Source organism: Erithacus rubecula, assembly GCF_903797595.1.
Source record: "Erithacus rubecula genome assembly, chromosome: 5".
NCBI classification, from domain to species: domain Eukaryota; kingdom Metazoa; phylum Chordata; class Aves; order Passeriformes; family Muscicapidae; genus Erithacus; species Erithacus rubecula.
Genome location: NC_136687.1, coordinates 7226219 through 7244630, shown reverse-complemented (window position 1 = coordinate 7244630; position 18412 = coordinate 7226219). Strand labels below are relative to the sequence as shown.

At 42.0% G+C, this 18412-nt stretch overlaps 1 protein-coding gene across 5 annotated transcripts in view; it reads left to right on the top strand.

Annotated features, from left to right (window-relative positions):
- The window catches only part of ZFYVE28 (zinc finger FYVE-type containing 28), a 140844-nt gene extending 128759 nt beyond the window's left edge, over positions 1-12085 (top strand). For all 5 annotated transcript variants that reach the window (XM_079307011.1, XM_079307010.1, XM_079307009.1 and 2 more), the window contains 2 exons: positions 8780-8883; positions 9786-12085. In XM_079307011.1, the coding sequence (XP_079163137.1) occupies positions 8780-8883; positions 9786-9917 (236 nt within the window). In that variant the 3' untranslated portion in view covers positions 9918-12085. The remainder of the gene's footprint in view (positions 1-8779; positions 8884-9785) is intronic.
- The last annotated feature ends 6327 nt before the right edge of the window (positions 12086-18412 follow it).

Here is an 18412-nt window from a genome sequence, read left to right as displayed (position 1 = left end):
TCTGCAGCAGTCTCCTTGCAGGCTTTCTCTGGGAGCCTTCCTTGGCTTGCATATAAGTGGTTGTGCTGTAAATATCTACTCGTACAAAGCAGTGCAGCTCTTCTGACTGTGTCTACTGAAGAGTGTAGTCTGCTGTTACTTGGCTCCATTCCTGATGGGGAGGAATTTTATGTATCCCAAAGAGACAGAGGATGCTGAAGAGTTTGTAGATGAGCTCCATCTTCCAAAGCACAACAAGTCACAGAAGGTCTGCTAAAAGGGATATCTGAAGTGGGTCAGTTTGCTGAATTTATGGGAAATTTAGAAACACCCCTTAACTCCAATACATTCCAAACCCCTGTCCCTTCAGGTCACAAGTTGTTATTGCTGGCAACATTGTACAGACTTTTCTGATGAGGTATGCAGGGATAGCTAATGGGATACATGGTTTTGCCATCCCTGAGGCATCCAGCATGAGGCATAAACTGATACCAAGATTTTAACCTCGTCAGCCACGTGCCTTTTCCCCCTTACACCACCTCCCCGTGTATCTTGTGTTTGCTGGCCACTGTGGAAGGAACAGCCCCTGACTTTGGGTGATATTTGGGTGCAGGTGGAAGATGTCTGGTGGATAAGGCAACTTTTGCTGCTTGAACATTGTTTCCTGTTTCTTGAACAGAGCCTGGTGGGTTTGTCCTTCAGGCCAGATCTGGGCCATGAGCCATCAACAGGAGTACAGGAATACACCACAGTTATCATTGTAGATGGATTGAACACAAAGACTGAGAGCATTGCATCAAAGTTAATGAATTCCATTTTTGTACTTCAGTTCTGTACCTCAGGTCACTCAATTATTTCAATGGCAAGTGAAAATTTAAAGGAGCCCATGACCAGCTCTTCCCTTCTGCCACTGTGGCAGAGTACATATTGAATTGAGAAGGTCCAGCCAACTACCTGCCAGGAAAGCTCTTCCCTATTATCAAATAAATCCCTCTAACCAAATGTAGCAAATGTTTTAGATTGTATTGAATCAATGGTATTAAAAAAAAAAAACACCCAAAACTCAGAAATGGAAAACAAGCCCAGCAGCCTGACCAAATAAATGGCCTTAAGATTGTATGGAAGGTTTCAGCCTGTACTCACATTATGAAGATGAATCACTTGTTTTTGTCAGATTTCTCATTGTATATAAAACCCACCAGCTGGTCTGGGTCATAAAACAAATATGCATGTTTATTATGAGCCAACTGACTTTGGCAAGGGTTTAAGAGTTAAATCCTGTGACCTTCTGAAGGTTGAAATATGATAAAACTACAGATTAATTGGCATTCCAAAACAAAAGCATGAGCCTATGGTCTGTGTGTTAATCCTTGTTGTCCTGATGCTCTAAGATTATTGTCAAGAAATTATATATTTATGGAGTATTTAAAAATTATTTATAGGGAGAGAATGTGAAACAAATTTTTTTTCCTATGGTGGAACATTAATTTAGGCAATATTCAATAAGTAATTTTAAAATATAGTAAAATTTCTTGCCCTGGTTGTATGATGGTGATGGCCAGTGGAGTACAATGTTTGTGTATAAACTCAAAGCAAATTGCAGTAATAGGCTACAACTGGGCAAAAAGGTTGGGCCCTTGGCTGCCAGCTGTGCTTGCTCTGAACTGCAGTAACAGCAGATGGGGCCTGTGTCCATGGTACTGCCTTCTCCCTGTGCCCTGGTGAGCTGCAAACCAGCACAGGAAGAACCTTGTTGGGAATTTTCTGAGCTCCAGCTTGGACAAACCACTGTTGGATAAGAGCTGGCAGGGTGGGCAGCATGGGTCACACACAATGTAAAGGAAACCCATGTTGGAAAATGTAAAAAATTGCTCTTAATTAACCCAGTGTTAATTAAGATCAGGACAGAGCTGTGAAATTCTTAATATCCAGCACACTTTAGAAAGACCAAACACTGGGGAAGTAGAAGTTTGCCATTTATGCATCTGGCATCATATTTCTAGCCCTAAGAAAAAACTTGCTTTGTATTTGCTAGCAGATTCCAATCTATATACATAGGTGTACACACAAAGTAACTTCTTAACTTTTTTGGCTTTAAAAGTACAGCCTTTTTGTGTTTTCATTTATCACTTTGTTAATGGGATAAGGCATAAGTGTAACCCTGCTCAACAAATTTGGGAGCATTACATTTATCCTTGTGCGCTTGATGATTTTAATACTAAACTTAGGCAAATCTGAGTTTTACCATACATATAGTTTGGGATAACTTATTACTCAGGAGGATTTATCTGTTATGACTGAGGGAAATGCAAATATTTTTAATTATCCATTTAATGAAGTTAAAGACAGGCTAAGAAAATGAGGTACACTTGTCCTAGAAGAAGCATGAGATATCTAGAAATCTGAAGATTTTTCTCAAGGAAAACCAGCAAGCATTTTGCAGCTGCTGGTGCTCCATGACAATATTTGCTGTAGCATCTCAGCTCTCTGCAGCCATACATGCATTTTCACTCCTTATCCCTCTAGCATCTGTACAGAGCTGCCTTGCTTGCTACCACCTACTTAAAACTGCAGGCATAATGGATTTGCTGTGGCTGCCAGTACAAATACCTGTTTGTGCCAAGTAGTGTTAGCATCTGTTTGCTTCACAGCACACACTATTTCTCCCTGATCCCTTGCCATCCCACCCTCTCCTGTCTTGTCACAGGCTCTGACTGCTCTCTAAGCAGCAGCACAAGCACAGCTCAGAAGGTCACAGTCCTGAGGCTCAAGCTCTTGTTCTTGTTGCAGTGAGAAGTTGCTGGGTCAGAAAAACACACCCATGCTCCTGCATGTGCAGAATCTAAACACCATGGCTCATTCAGCCCCAGCTGAATGCTTCAGTTTTTCTTTTGTCCTCTGTGTGCCTATGGTTACCCTTTTATAAGGATGACCAGCAGCAGCTTGTAAATGAAAGAAGTTAAACTGTTGCACAGTTCAGTTGCCAAACATGTTCTGTCCACATAACTTTTCACTTTTTCCTTTTTCAGCAGCTCTGCTTACACTGTGTGAGAGAGCCTCAAATTTCCATATGGAGGCAATGTTTCATAATCAACTGAACATATTTAATCATGCATGTAGAATTGCAGGATTCTTACAGGTTTAAGGCTGTAGTGTAATAATTAGATCTGAATTAGGTTTAAGAACTTGCTCAGAGCCTTTTCCCTTCTCAAAGACTATCCATCTTTGTTAGTAATATGTGGAACTTGTTGAGACTTCCTTGTAGTACTTACAGGAAAATATCCCCTAAATACTATAAAGAACAGGTTTATTCAACTCTAACTTAATAACTAGGATTTTGATTAGTTTTGAAACTTTCTGTCTAATAAATCCATGTTTTGAGTGTTCTGGTATGCTTCATGTAGATCTGCATTATAAACTTTTTTATATTTTTTGATGATTGGTAGGTCTTACAGAGAATATTCCTACTAATGGTTATATGGAAGATCCAAGTCTCTGATTCATCTGATTTAAAGACTTGACTCATATTGCAATGGAAGCCAGTGCTTTCTGAGAGTTGCTCTGTTTTATATAAATATTTTGCCTAAAGAACCAGTTGCTGATCATGGACAGGATGGACACAGGATGAAATCATTCAAGGTGATGTTAAATCAGGCAGAGCAGAAGCTTAAGCCCAGGTTTGCTAAGCTCTGTGCCTTGGTGAAAGCTTTCTGATTTGCACAAAAAATCCATCCTAAGAAAGTAATTTTGCCAGAGCTGAAGCTAAGAAGTCTGTCCCTCTTTTCTCCATCACGTCCAAAATGTTCATCAAATCATATTAAGCATAAAATTTTTTTTTTTTGAAAAATTTCAAGCTGGCTGTAATCAGCATTGAATCTACTGAGCAAGGACAAAGATTACTTTGGTACAATTGCCTCTTAGAAATCTTACATCAAAGTCAGAGATTTCCCAGAATGACATGAGGAAAATCAGGTGTGATGAGAGACAAAAAAAGGTTCATTTTACTGTGGCAGTTGAAGCGAGGGGTAAAGTCAAGTCACCCTAGTTTTCTACTTTCTGTGCTTAAAACAGTGAGAATTTTCAATCCTGCTTTCATCAGAGGAGCTCCAGCAGGCTGTGTGACCCTTTCTGCAGCTGTGGGGGTGACATGTGTGACAGGCTTGGTTCCATGGGCTGCTGCAGGAGCAGCTCTCTGCAGCTCCTGTGGGACAGGTGTCATCTGGGGTATTTTGCATGGTGTGCTCTGAGATCTAACCCACACCAATGCAGGAGGAGCTTTCAGGTGGATTTCTGCATTAGGAATATGCAGAAGGGGGTCTTTTCTCTGGCTGTAACACAAACACCACCACAAGTTTAGTGTTTAGCTGCTCTTCAACAAGGAGTCATGGTGTGCATGTTTCTGATTTGTTTCTGATTTGCTAGCCTAGCCCTTCTGCAAGCTCCAGCAACTTTTGGGATTGTTTGTGTCTCTGCATCAGTCTCTTGTGTCTCAGCACCACAGAACAACTTCAGCTTTCTGGCCTAATGTTTCTATCATCACAGTTGATGGATCTGGGTCCATGTTCTATCCCACTTTTCTTCTGAGACAGAGAGATGATCTTCTTGGTTTCCCAAGATTAGATGGGACTGCATTAGGCTAATGCACATATTTAAGCCAAATTCATTAATGTGTTCTTTTTGACAGTTTATGGTGTCTGTGATTTTTTTCCTTCATGATTATGGTATTCTTAAAGCTCCAGCATCTTGGATTTATCTGGCTTTTAACTTTAGGAGCAGAAAATGTTTTTAGCTAATGAAATAGCATAGATATGTAAAGGTGAGTGCTAAAAGTTACAGAATTCATGATTTATGATAAATTGTAATGCAAGATGTTTGCATAGGTAAAGAGCCTTTTTCAGTCATAACACTATTTAATTTTATCTTGTGCCTTTTCCTTTCTCTAAACTTGTTTCTTATTCATTTAAATACTTGTTTCTCTTTATTTCTCTGCCTTTTTTTCTGTGCATGCTTTTAATGTTTTCTTCTAAAATTTATATCTGTAGTCTGTCTCATTAATCCCTTCCTTCCCTTCCTCCTCCTCTTTGATGTTTGTGCTGTGGACTTCATCTGTTTCCCAGCAGACTTCTCCAAACTCTCACTGCATGATAAAGCACTGGGCCAATTAGCCCAGGAACAAGGTTTTCCCTCCCTTCCTTGTCCAAATCCCTGAAGCACAGGCAGATAATGCTTTAGAGACTGGATGTTGCTATTTGCTGCAGTGTGCAGAGCTAATGGAGCAGCATAGCCTGGAGAAGGACTGTAACATAAAAAGCCTGTGGATGCTGCTGCCCTGCTTCCAGCTCATCTTCAGGCTCGTGCTCGGGGTTTGATTCGTGTAACGTGCTCTCCACTCCTCAAATTGAAGCTTTATCCCCTCCTCAGAGGGCTCTTCAGAGAGGATTTCAAAAGCCTGTTCTATAAAAAGCCCAGTGACTCAGTTGCTGATGTGTGTAAGTCAGAGAGGCTGCTCCCAACACTGCCAAGGTTGAGAGGTATGAGGCTGGGGAAGGAAACCAAGGGGTGGCATCCACTGGGGCTTGTAAGGGCTCAGAGAGAATCATCAGGACTTCATCCTTCCTGCCAGGGTGAGCACTTTGGCTCCAGTCCAAGACTGCATTTCATTTCTCAGTGCATAGTCTCACAACTCTGTGTTTGTAGTCAGTGTAAGGCTGTTTTCATCAGCTGGAAGGACAGACATTGGGGCTGTGGCCCAAAGTTCCTTACTTCAAATGTTATTCCAGTGCTGCACCACTATGATTTTATACAAGACATCCCTCTCCTGATTTCTCCCCACACACTGACTGTAGCTGGGTGATGAGGATTAAAGCAATTACATTTGTACAGCATTTTGAATGTTAAAAGCTGTTACATAACCAAGTGTTACTATTTGGGGGTGTGCTGCAGTGCAGCAGATCTTGGTGGAGCAGTTGGGATGTTGGGAGGGCACTAAAGCCCTGAGGCAATGGGCAGGGACTGGCTGTGACCCCTGCTGATGAGTCACTGTCTGGGGGCAAATGTGCCCTTTAGCCACCCTACTGAGCTGTTAATTTAGTCAATCAGCTGATGTGACACCAGTGAGGAGGCAGAGTCCCTCTACTGTGGGAGTGTTCTATGGAGAGGGTTGTACTGTTTCTGTACATTGCCAATAAGTTGTGAATTATTTTTTACAAAAATAAAGTTTTCAGATTAATTCATCTGTCAATCAAGTGATTCTGTAACTGTGAATTATGGATTATATGATTATTAGCTTAATGTCATTATTTATCAAAGTTTACGATATAGGGGTTTGTTAGTTTGTTGTTTTGTTATTAGAGGGTTTTTTTGTTTTGGGTTTTTTTTTTTGCAGTTATTCTTTCTATTTAGCATGGAGGCAAATCCATGCAAGATTAATTAAAGAATAACTTTTTCAGCATTGCACTTCAAGGGCAACAAGGGAAAAATAATGCAGGGAGGGAAGAAAAAACTACTCTGTCTTTCCCCTCCAAAAAGCAAAGCAAACAAAAAAAATAACCCCTCAAACCCAAACCAAAGATTAAACAGCTGATAAGAAAGCTGCTTTCTGCTGATGAGTTCCAGAGTCTTTGTGGTGGGCTTGTGTTGGCTTAAAATGTGTGTGGCCCACCTGTGATCTGAGGGCATGAGCGGTGATGGTTCCAGTGCTGCAGAAGTGGCACATTGCATTGGGATGCTGCAGGGGGTACAGAAAGGGCCTGTGCTTTGTGGCTTTTCTGTCAGTATTAAATTCAGTAGCTATCTGAACCTGTAGCCCACACTGCAGTGCAGTTGATAAAGCATCAGTATCAAATTGAGCATCTTACCAAGCCTGCTTCCACCAGATCTGCAGAGGGAGACCTGGTGGCTCAGAACTTGACTAACTTACTAAATTCTCCTGTCTTCAAAATGAGTGAGAATCAATAGATAGTTAAATCCCTGAAAACCTAATCTATGTAGAGACAAGCTTTAAACAGGAACATTGCTATTGGTTCATAGTTTTGCTTTTTGTTTTGGATATATGTTATAACCCAAGGGGCCTCCTGGGTGGAAAGCATGGGAGTGCTCTGTCAGGCTTGCCACGGTTTCTGATCAGACCAAGTGACAAAAAGGTTTCAAAATCTACATCAACTGATATTAGGAGTAAGTTTCACTGGGCAAGATACATGCACTGTCTAGGGAGATTGCAGAAAAGGAAAAGAAGTGGAAAGAAAAATCTTTTGGCTTCACTGTTATTAATGCTTGACTGAAGCTGGCAGTCCTACATGTCCCTGCTGCTGAAGGAAACCCTGCCTTTGAATCAGGAATCTGTAACCTTGTGTCCCCACAGAACATTTTCTGGTTAACTGTTCTTAGGGGTGAGGTGAAGGCTTCTATGTGCAATCTCCTTTTTTTTTTTCCATTGTCATTCCTTTGCACATCAGCTTCTGGGTTTGGTTGCTGGCCCTGTAGGTGTAACCTTTATCAGACTGATGTGCTCATTAAGTGAAGGATCACTTCCTAAAGCTACATCAACCTCTAAAATAGTTTAGAGTTGTGAAAGCAGAGTTAAATTCTAAGTTCTATTTGTTTTTATTAATTTGCTTTTTGAGCAGTTTCTTACATTGAATACTATATTCTTTGGACTTTTAATTTGACAAATGTTGCAATGTGACAAACACGTGAAAACTGGTCATAGTTATGTTGGAACAAAACAGTGGATTTTTCATTTAATTATCTTTCTGCCCATAGCTATAGCCTTCTTAACCTCTGCATTAACTGCACCATATATTTTGTTGTTTGATAGTATGCTCCTTGAGGCAGGGATCTTGCTTGTCAGGTTTATAAATCAGCAATTGCATGGCTTGCAAACTGTAAATAATACTCAGAAAGAACCTGCATACAGGGAACTTGGATAAATACACTCAGCAGTTCATGTTCACCATGTCCATGGGCTCCTTCTGGACAGAACTTTCTTTGCACTCATTAGGTTTTTACCAACTTAATTAAGCAGTCAGCTTCATCATTTCTACACTTGTAACTCCAGACTCCTTGAGGTCATGTCAGCCTGTCGTGAGCAGAAACAGCTCAAGAGAAGGGAGCCCAGCACCTTCTGCCTTGCCAAAACCAAATCATTTCCCTGCTTGTCTTTTAAGGGAGGGTGGAGAGCTCACAGAAGACATAAACAACTGAAACATGCTGTTCATGATAATGGGCAAGTTCTTTCTCTGCTAAGCCTTGTACACTTGATTTTGTGGTTTTGCTGTAGTTACTGGTGACTTCCAGTAAGAGTCCTAATAATTTAGCAGATGATAATCAGGCTTTAGGTTTATTACCTGTAAGTTGCTTGCCTAATTGCAAAAAAGCAGTTGGTCTTTCTGGAGGGAAGGCTGATGAGGCTGGGAATGATCTCAGCTCTAAACTTGTTTTGATGGTGGATGGCACTGACAAAAACACCCGAAATCCAGCTTTGCTTTAATAATCTCCTTTAATTTGCTTATCTCCTTTTCCCTGCCACTTGCATTTGACTAAGGTAAATTTTATTTAGAGTCCAAAGCTGTCATGGGCCATTTTAATGCCTCATGTGCTGCTGGCAGAGAAGAGGGGAGCTGAGCCCTCATGGGCATCCTGAACTCACTCAGCTGCTGTTTGCTAAGCACCTGGAGAAATGCAGATGAAAGCAGCTGCTGTTGTATTTTATTCTCCCTATTTCCTTGAGGGTCTAGTAATCACATGTTTGGTTTTACTCCCTTTTGGTTTATGTTCCCTTTTGTTGCTGTGTTTCTGACAGATCCTCCTGACTGGGTTCCAGATGAAGTCTGCAGCTACTGCACTGCATGCAAGGCTCCTTTCACAGTCATTCGCAGGAAGCACCACTGTCGGAGCTGTGGCAAGGTAATGACTCAGACATGTGAGGGGCTGCCCACCAAAGAGAGCAGCAAATTCATGTGAACCACAGAAACCTGGCTGCACAGTAAATGTGCACACTCAGCTAGGGCTCTCAATTCACAGGTGCTTTTATGTGCCTGGCCTGCCAGCTCTCAGGCTATGTTTACAAATGGTTGGGGAGGGGTTCAACTTTTATACAGCAATAAGGTGCACAAAGCTAAAGGCAGAGTTCCCTGTTGAGATCCTAAAACACTCCCCACCCCAGCACAGAGTCACTCTGGACTACTGCTGTAAGTTCTAATGAGCCAGGGGTGAGGCACACACAGCTCAGCTGCAGGGACTTTGCTTTCTTTCCAGACCTGTACAGGATCACTCTGGTGAGCAGGGCTGCTGCTTTGCAAGTTTGTGGGGGCAGAAGAGGGAGCGAAGGAGAAAAAAGCAGTCATGTACCACAGGAAGCCAGAAATCTGCAATCCCATTCTGCTTACTGGCTGGTGTACAAGTTAGAAAGGAAGAGGGTAGAGAAGCTGCTTTTGTTAACCGTGTAGTGGACTTGCAGGAGTATGAAATTCAGAGATATTCACAAATATTCCCCTAGTCTTTCCTTAAAACCAAGAGAGAAATGCTTCTTTGCACTTCTGCTGGAGCTACCTTCCCCTGTGACCTGCAGAGGTGGACAGGCCAGCCCTGGCTACTGTCAGTGCTGGTCACCCTCACCAGAGGGACTGAGCCTGGCCAGGTAAACTGGTCACTGGGCAGGGATTGCCTGCTGGGGCCCCCTGCACTTGCTGTGCTGAGGACAGTGCTGGTGCCAGCTCATACAATCTTCTCTCCCCTGCCTTGAGATCAATTTTGTCCCATCCTGTTCTTCAGTGGAACTGATGAGAAATTTCCCTCTTGTTTTTCAGATCTTCTGTTCCCGCTGTTCCTCCCACTCTGCTCCATTACCTCGTTATGGCCAGATGAAGCCTGTCCGTGTTTGCACTCACTGTTACATGTTCCATGTCACTCCTTTCTATAGTGACAGAGCTGGTATCTGACATATTAAACTACTGGTGTGTCTTCTGGAGTCTTACATGGACTGATATATTTGACCTAGGCCAAGAATTAACTTGAAAGAGGGACCCAGTGAGGGCCTGTAGGCTTTGACATCCATTATTATAAATTTTGTACAGACAGTTTTTACTGCATTTTACAAAGCTGCTAAAGGGAACTACGAAGCGTCTGTAGCTCTAAGGCTACAGTACAGTCTTCCATAAATTTATAACATTAATGTTACAATGCCATATGCAGAACAAATGCACTGTGTGGAAGGAAATAGGGCTCAGAGAATTGAACAGGCATTGCTGCTTATCTTACATATTAGGAACAGAGTAGCCAGTTAATTAGTCCATCCCCAGCAGATCAGTCCCAAAGCTCAGACACTCCTGTGCCCACTGGAATCTCAGCATGGCTGTGGGCATCAGAACTCTCCCACCTGCTGCTATTTAATTTCCCTATTTCTAGATTTTTTTCTACCTATGCTAAGATTAATAAAAGCAAATCTATTCCAAATCTTTACAAAGGCAAAATTTTCAGTGAGTCCCATAGGAAGCACTGAAGGCCCTAAAACAGTTTACTTCTGTTGCCTTTCATTTACAGAGCAGAGCAATAACTCCAAGTTGTCCTCTAAAAATTTTTACAACTTCCAGTTCCGTAGTTTGGAGTTTTTCAAGTATTTATAATCTGAATCATTTATGCTAAATCTTGTTAATAAAAATCTGACACAGAGGTTTGATTTCTATATCAGCATTTAAAACTTAACAAATTTCAGAGGAAGTGGCTACCAAATAAATTAATTAATATTAAAATAGATATTTTTGACAGTTAGCAAAATTTAGTAGACCAGACAAATTATTTTGCCCATACTGAGGTTTTTTTAAAAGGCAGATATGTAATGAGATATCCAAAAAGTCTTACAGAATGGTCAGCCAGAGATGGGTACTTGTCCACATTTGGCAGAGTAACCATGTAAAATAGTGCATACTGGTACTTCACTCATGCTAACAACTCAGAAGACATTTGTATTTATTTGAAACACCAGGGAATAATTCTTGTCTTCACTTGGAGAGGAAATAAGGCTCACACGGATTCATGCTATGATCTTGCACGAACTATTTGCAGTAAGAGCTCCCTGAGCACTGAGGTTTCTAAGGCATTTGGACCTGCTTTGAGTTGGCCACATGAAAAGCAAGACAGTGTGTGCTGTGGTTACAGAGGAAATGAGATCAAGAGCTCTTTGCTGTGCCCCCTTTCCTGACTCATGGTGTTACACACTGGGTTTCAAAGTGATAAATGCAAAAATGGATGAGGAAGTTGTTTGCGGTATCACGCTTGAGAAAGGTCATCACTCAAAATGATAAGGCAAAACTGGCCAGTGTCAATTTTTTTTAAGTTTTATTTATTTATTTGGGGACATTCCCTTTGCTCAGTGGTTTACTGTTCAGTGTTAATGAGCCATATAAGGGTGCTGCAGTTTGGCACTACTGTCATTTTGATTCAGATGAAACAGCTTCACTTAGTTTATGTGTAATGCACAAGCCTTATGATGCTGTTTGTAGACAATATCAGCTCTGATGTGTTATCCTCACTTATTTATATTTTTTATTATTACTACTTCCCTGAAATCCTTCTCATTAAATCCTTGGGTTGGAGTGTCTTCATTCACCAGAGTTTGGAAAGGCATGGTGTTGGGTGAGTGGTGGGAAATGGGTAATGTGGTGCAAGCAATGATACTTATTCAGGCTTAAATCTCAGGCTTCACATTGCAATGATTATTGCAGTTTTATTTTTAGGAAAAAAAAAAAAAAACAAACAGAAAAACACACAAGAAATTTAATGCTTCTTTTATAGAATAAAAAAATTGCAACAAACTTCAATTGTGAAATAAATATGCACAAAAAGTTGCTTCTGTGGAAAAAATCATATTTAATGCACTGAATATTTATTTAAGCTTGTTTTTATTTTGTAAATGCTGTAATTCAGAATCATTTCCATAAATATGATATTTAAAGATCTCAGACACTATAGTTTCTTATGTAAATACAGACTCCTATTTCTCTTACTGAAAAGCACAATGACTATATCAATACTAATATACATTTGCCTCAAGGAAGACTTTCATCTTGTAATCTCTTCAGATAATTAAAGTGTCAGGACTTTCTACTTCCATGTGCTGGATTGCTCTTTCATTTTGGGGTATGTTTCCATGGAGTGACAGCTGTCATCCTGTCAAACAAACTGGCCTTAACTGTTTCTCACTTTGCAAATGACATGAAAGAAATTAGTTTACATTTGAAAATGGAAGTCACCCATATAATGAAGGGGTGGTAAATCCAAGCTGGAACACCAGCCTATCACTAAGCATTGCCTCGTGCTACCTCTTGCCACCAGCTGAAAATCTCCCTTCCCAAAATATCTTGTCAGTGGCCACTTCACACATCAGGCACGTTTGATCTGCCTGTGTCACATCTGAATAATCTTTCCTGTGGGGGACACAACTCTGCAATGAAAAAAGCACTCTTTGGATCTCTGTGCACAGTTATCCTTGGGAAGCATAAATGCCCAGTGCTGCTCTGTTCTGCCCCCTGCATGAGATACAACTGTTAAAAGTTTTATGAGAATTAATTTTTATTTCCAGAGGATTTAATGCTGCATGGCTTTGGGATGCCATTTCAATGGACAGAAAACGTGTTACAGCTTCATGACTGGATCATGTTGGGATCTCAGCTTCAGTGGTGCAACAATGGGGAAACTTTATGGGAAACCTGCACACAAATGTAAGATTGCATTTGAATTAATATGCATAATGTTTATGGCCAAATAATGCTGCCTTCAGGTGTGTATGAATAAGTGAACAGTAGAAATTTATCCCAAAGGGACTTTTTAATCAAAAAGGGGATTTCTCCAGCATGCATGTCACACTGCAGTTTTCCTGTTGGGGATATCACAGTGGGAGTGAAGAGGATAATAAGGTAAGAGCAGCATTGGCAAAGGTGGCAATAATTCACCTGGTGCTGGACTCTGCTGTATGGCAGTTCCCTTCTGAGTCATGGCTGTTTCCAGTGGGGAAAAAATAATTGCAGTAAACTCTGGAGTGATCCTTTCTAGATCTGTACAAATCTTAGAGTGTTTCCAGCTCTCTCTGGGTTTGTAAAAGCAGGTGGATATCAAGGCTCCCTCTGCAGTGAAAGAAACTTCAATAAAATTCCTCTGCTTCAAGGGAATACCCCTGTCCAGAACGTTCCAACAGACTGAAAAGCTGTCACACAGCATCTCGGTGAGAGGGAACCTGGATGGAAATGATGGGTGAGGAGTGACCTTTGTGTGCTGCCTAAGCTAGAAGGAAGGAGGAGGGTGTGGTTGTGCTGGTACAGGGGTGGGGAGTGGAAAGGCAGGCTGTGGGAGCAGGAGATTGGGCTGTGCTCGAGGCTTTCCTACAGCCCATCAGAGAACCAGCCCTCAGTGCCTCGCTGAGCTCAGCTCAAGCACAGGCGAAGCTGCTGGGGCTGCATCCGCTGGTTTCCGTGGCAACCCCGGAGAGCATCTCCCTGCCCTTGCCGGGACTGCAGCACTGCTCCTGCACAGGCAGGCGTGAGACTCCTGCTCTCTGCTTCATCTGAGGGCTTGGGATGGCTCAGACGTCTTTTCTACCAAGGTTTGTACTGCAGTCAAAAGCTTACTAAGAATTCTTGTTTTCTAATGACAGCATTTCATTGAATTAAGCTTTATGTTGCTTGTCTGGAAGAAATCATCTCTGTAAGAATCCTTTTGACTTCTTTTGGGGGAATTTAGCTCTTTTTCCTTCTCTCCTTTCACCCTTTACCCCACCCCATCACTCAGCTTTCAGTTTCTGCCATGTATAAACTAGACTTACTCTGTGGTTTCCGTGGATGTCTTACACATAGTGAAATATTAAGATAACTCAAGAAATTTTCATCTTTATTGCTTCCTGATCTTGCCCTTCAAGATCCCAGGCACAGGCTTATTTCAAACCACTTGGTATTCTTGTACCTGCAGTAGCATCCTGCCACACAGGCCCTTCCTGGCTGGCTGAGATGCCATGGGGCTTGCATCAAGGTGTTTAAAGTTCTGCAGCATTCCTTTACTTTGTGGTGGAGAAAGGCTAGATTCTAATTCTCAAGTTTTAATTGCTGTTAGTAAATTATAGATGTTGCCATTTGGATCTTTTTTTCCTTTACTCTTAAACCAAAAAATGGTGGAATAATAAGCCAGAAGGATGAAGAGGAGAAGACTTGTAAAAGCAGCTCTGGAAGTGTGAAGATGATGTTTTAATGAAGTAATTGGTCTCTTTGAAAACAAGCTGCAACTGCATGTGCTAGGAATGTTGGGGCTCATCCATAAAACAAACTGGGCAATTAGTCTTTCATGAACTCATTTCATTTCTTGTTTTCACTAAACATGAAGTCTCTGAAGTATAAAGAATGATTTTCCCTTATGTTTCACTCAAAGGTATGAAGCTGATTTTTCTCCTCAGTTTTTCTCTGCAACCAGCCACCAGCCTGTTGAGGCTCTGACTGAACTTTTCTGCAAAAGGGAAAATTCTGTATCCAAATCAGCCAGCAGTGGGGCCTCTCACCCCTGAGGAGCAGTGAGAGGTGCCTGTGGGCACAAGTGAATGCAGAGGGGTGTTACTCATGTCCAGCTGCTGAGTGATGCTCCCATCTGCTCTTTCTCAGGAGCATGAGGTGTCTGACACAGCCCAGGATGTGAGGGACCACTGTGCCTGGGAATGGCAGAGCCAGCAACCACTGAGCTGTAACTACCTCACAGAGATTTTATTTTCTGAAAATAACCCCAGGCCAGGTACTTACACCACTTAAACGAGCACTTAAACTCATGGCTTACTCTAGAAACTCTTATTATGTATTTCTGCATTTTTACATAATTCTTCACAGGGCAATAAAATGTTGGTGTTATTTTTTATTCACTGCTGAGTTAATAAAAATTATATAAAGCAGCAGGGAAGAGTGTTTGAGATGACTGCTTTCCACATACTTCAGCAATGGCCAGCTTTCAGGTTTTTAGCTGGAATTAGGCTATAGTTCCAACAGGCTTGTCAGTACAGTGAAAGTTGATGATAAGAATTAGTCCTGAATGGCATTTGTACTGGTAACCTCTCTGATGTCCTGTAAAACATGATGAAAATATCTGTCTTTCATAAGAGGTGTGTCTGAAAATGCTGCATAAGTGCCTCAGCCTTTGGACAACTTTTTTCAAATTGTGCCTCAGCATTCCAGGGCTGGGCCAGTGGCTGTGCATGGATTGTCCCAGTCAGATCCTTGGTCATGAGAAGGCACCTGACAGGTGTGCTAAGAGCAGTGAGATCATCCTGGCTTTATAACCAAAGGACTTGTACCATGCCATCTTCCTCTGTGTTTGGGGAGCCTCTAAGATCAAATCTTGAGACACTTGATAATTATTTTTTCTGGTCAAGATGATTTGTGATTGCTGCTTCAGTAGCAGCTTTTCTGTTTATTATGCAGCAGTAAAGCCTGCTGGTTGTTTTGGTTTCTTAAATTGATTTCACTTTCTTTGGCTTATCTGCAGAAAGCTGGAGATTAATAATTGAAGATATAAACAGAAAAATAATTACTTCAAGTTCATAAATATATTTAAAAGAAACTACTCCATGATGCTCTCAAATACTGGAAAATTGCACAGTAAAAACTGAACTCCAAGTAGTCCAAAAGTCCTGGGTATCCATCTCAAAACCATTTGTTTTTGTCTAGGAGGACTTGTAGCTGCTGGAAAGCTACAAGTTTCGGGGACCAAAACTTACAGGCTTGAGCCAGTGATTGTAATTACTTTGTCTAGAGATAACTCTTGCTTAATTTAAAAAAATAAATAAGGAAATTGCTATACTTCCCATGTAAAGAAGCTCTGTTCAAAGAAGAAAATTCAACTAATTTGGTCCAAGTGTCTTGGAACAAAATATAGAGCTTCTAATAATTAATTCAGTGACTTCTTTTATACCTTCTCATTGCCACGTCTTTTAGAGTTTCTTTCAGGATTGAACACAGCCTTGCTTGGAGAACAAAGCAGAAAAGCTTTGCCCCCTGTACACCTGACAGGTGTTCTCTGTCATGTTTGTTCCTCACTTTCTGCTTTTTGCCCTTACTCTTGCTTTTTTCTCTTTTAATTTGGAGTTTTCTCTTTTAATATTGGGGTTAGACTCTAAACTGAGTCTCAGGGAAAATGTTTCCATATTTTTTCCTGTAGGAAGCATTTGAAATATGGTTGTGTCTAGTACCTGTCTCAGGTGTTTTGTGAAAACCTCAGGATGCACACTTGCATCCAGATGCTGCCTCCACACAACTTTTGGCTTACACTGAAACAAGAACAAAGTATCCAAAGTAAAGCACAAGTAGAGAATCCAAAATTCAGGCTGATGTAAAGTGTAAAAGTTTGGGGTATCTTGACTGCTTACTGAAAGTACCCAACACAAGTGCCAGCCTCTGCCGTGGCCAGGCAGGTGGTGCAGCCTTGAGCTGGGGATCTGGGACCTGTCCAGGCTGGAAGGAGAAGCCAAGGAACTGACAGCCCAAGGGATACTCTCCAAACATTTTTTTTCCCCCCACAGGCTGTTTTACTAAAAGTAACTCCCAAGGGAAGTGCAAGGTCTTGTCTTACCTACTGCATTGAGGGTATTTTCAATGAGCTTGGAGAAAAATCCATTGGGTGTTCTACTTCTCTCTTCCACCCAGTGTTAAAGAAACACTGTTCCTTGGCAGGTGGAGGGGACAGAGAGGCTTTTGTCTTTTTGCTTGTTGATTATATTTTTACACGTATTTTCTGCTTGCCTGCTGCTGTAAGAAATTTTTTTAAAAGTGTTCACTTCATGAAAATCTCAAATTCCCATTCATGCAACAAATAATTCTCATAGTGTGTTCTAATTGCAGAGTGCAGATAACTACCAATCATTTAATAATGTTGTTTTTAAACAGGAAAATCATTAACCCCCCAATCAAGCAATTATGAAAGCACTTCCTCTGAGAACAAACAGCTCAGAAGCTGCTGGGAACACCAGTGCCATGTGATAAAACCCTCTGCCCCATGTGCTGCTCCTGGAGCCTTTCCAGTGCCTTCCCAAGGTTCAGATGTTTTCACAGCATTAGCTGCCAGAGAAAATCTGTTCTTGCCAAATCATATCTTCTTGGCTGCTCTTGTGCTGCTGGTGTTCAGTGCTGTCAGCCTCTGCAGGATTGCATTTATTTGTGGTATTTATAAAATGGATGAAGCACCTGGCACAAAGGAGGATGGAACTGAATGAGGGAAGGGGTTGAGCGAGCATCCTGCTAAAAATGTTCCTGGTGTGTTTTGCTGTGAGGGAAAAAGCCATGGGAGTGACCAAGGAGTTGGAAATGTTCAGTTGCAATCTCTTGAATGTATCAAAGAGATGATGGTTGCAGATGCCATCAGTAAATGTCTGCTGGGTGCACAGGCCTGGGAACACGGGCTCCTCCTGGCAGGGGTCTAATGGGAACCAGGGGCCAGAAGTTGAGCCAACTTGTACAAACACAGGTGAGAAAGAAGAGGTTAAATCTCCTGTGCATAACCAGCTGTTGAACAATGAGCTGGTTGTTGTGGTGAACTCTATTCCTATGAGCACAAGTATTTTTAACACAACATCAGGTGCTTCTTACAGGCACAGTGGTGCAGCCACCCATGTTGGGACTAAGGCAGAAATAAGGACTCAGAGGGCTACCCTGACAGAGGTCAGGGTCCTGGTGGTCTCAGTTTATAAATTGGTCCACAGTTACCAAGAGGAGGGATTTCTTGTGTGCAGGAGGGATGCAGCAGCACAGACAAAGCCACCCAGTGCTCTCCATCTTCCTGTTTTATCCCAGAGCTAATCCTGCACCAGGGCTGGAGTCACACTGGCATTGGGCTGTTACAACCAGCAGGAAAAGAAAGGTAATGGATCCAACACAAGGCAGAGGGATGCAGGGAGGAATGTGCTCCCATTTAGGAACCCACTGTCTAAAGGAGGGGAAGCAAAACCCCTGACCCCAGAAATCTCCCTATGTACAATTCCTAATCACCTACAGGAATCACTTCCCAATTAGCCCAGAACAGTTCTGTCTTTGTGAGCTGGCTGTGATTTCCTGCAGCACCCATTAAAACTGGTGTCATGTGAGCACATCACAGTTCAGGCCAGGCTGGGCTCTGGGTTCCATCAATGTGCCACATGTGGGAGCTGAGCATGGCTGTGTGGAGTCACTGCTTCCACACACCCTGCTTGCAGCTAGAGAAGAAATGACCCTTCTGCTTTGTTTTCCTTCATGAATGCTGGACACAGAGCAGCAGGTTTGCCTGGGGAACCAGGCATGGAACCACAGTGACCAGCCCTGCACAGACCTTACAGTGAGGTACAATGATGGGAGTAAACTTTTTTTTTACCCAGCTATGAAGTACTGGAGGAGGGAGCTGTGTCTTTCCTTTGCCTGAGCATGAGAAGTGGCTTCTGCCCCTC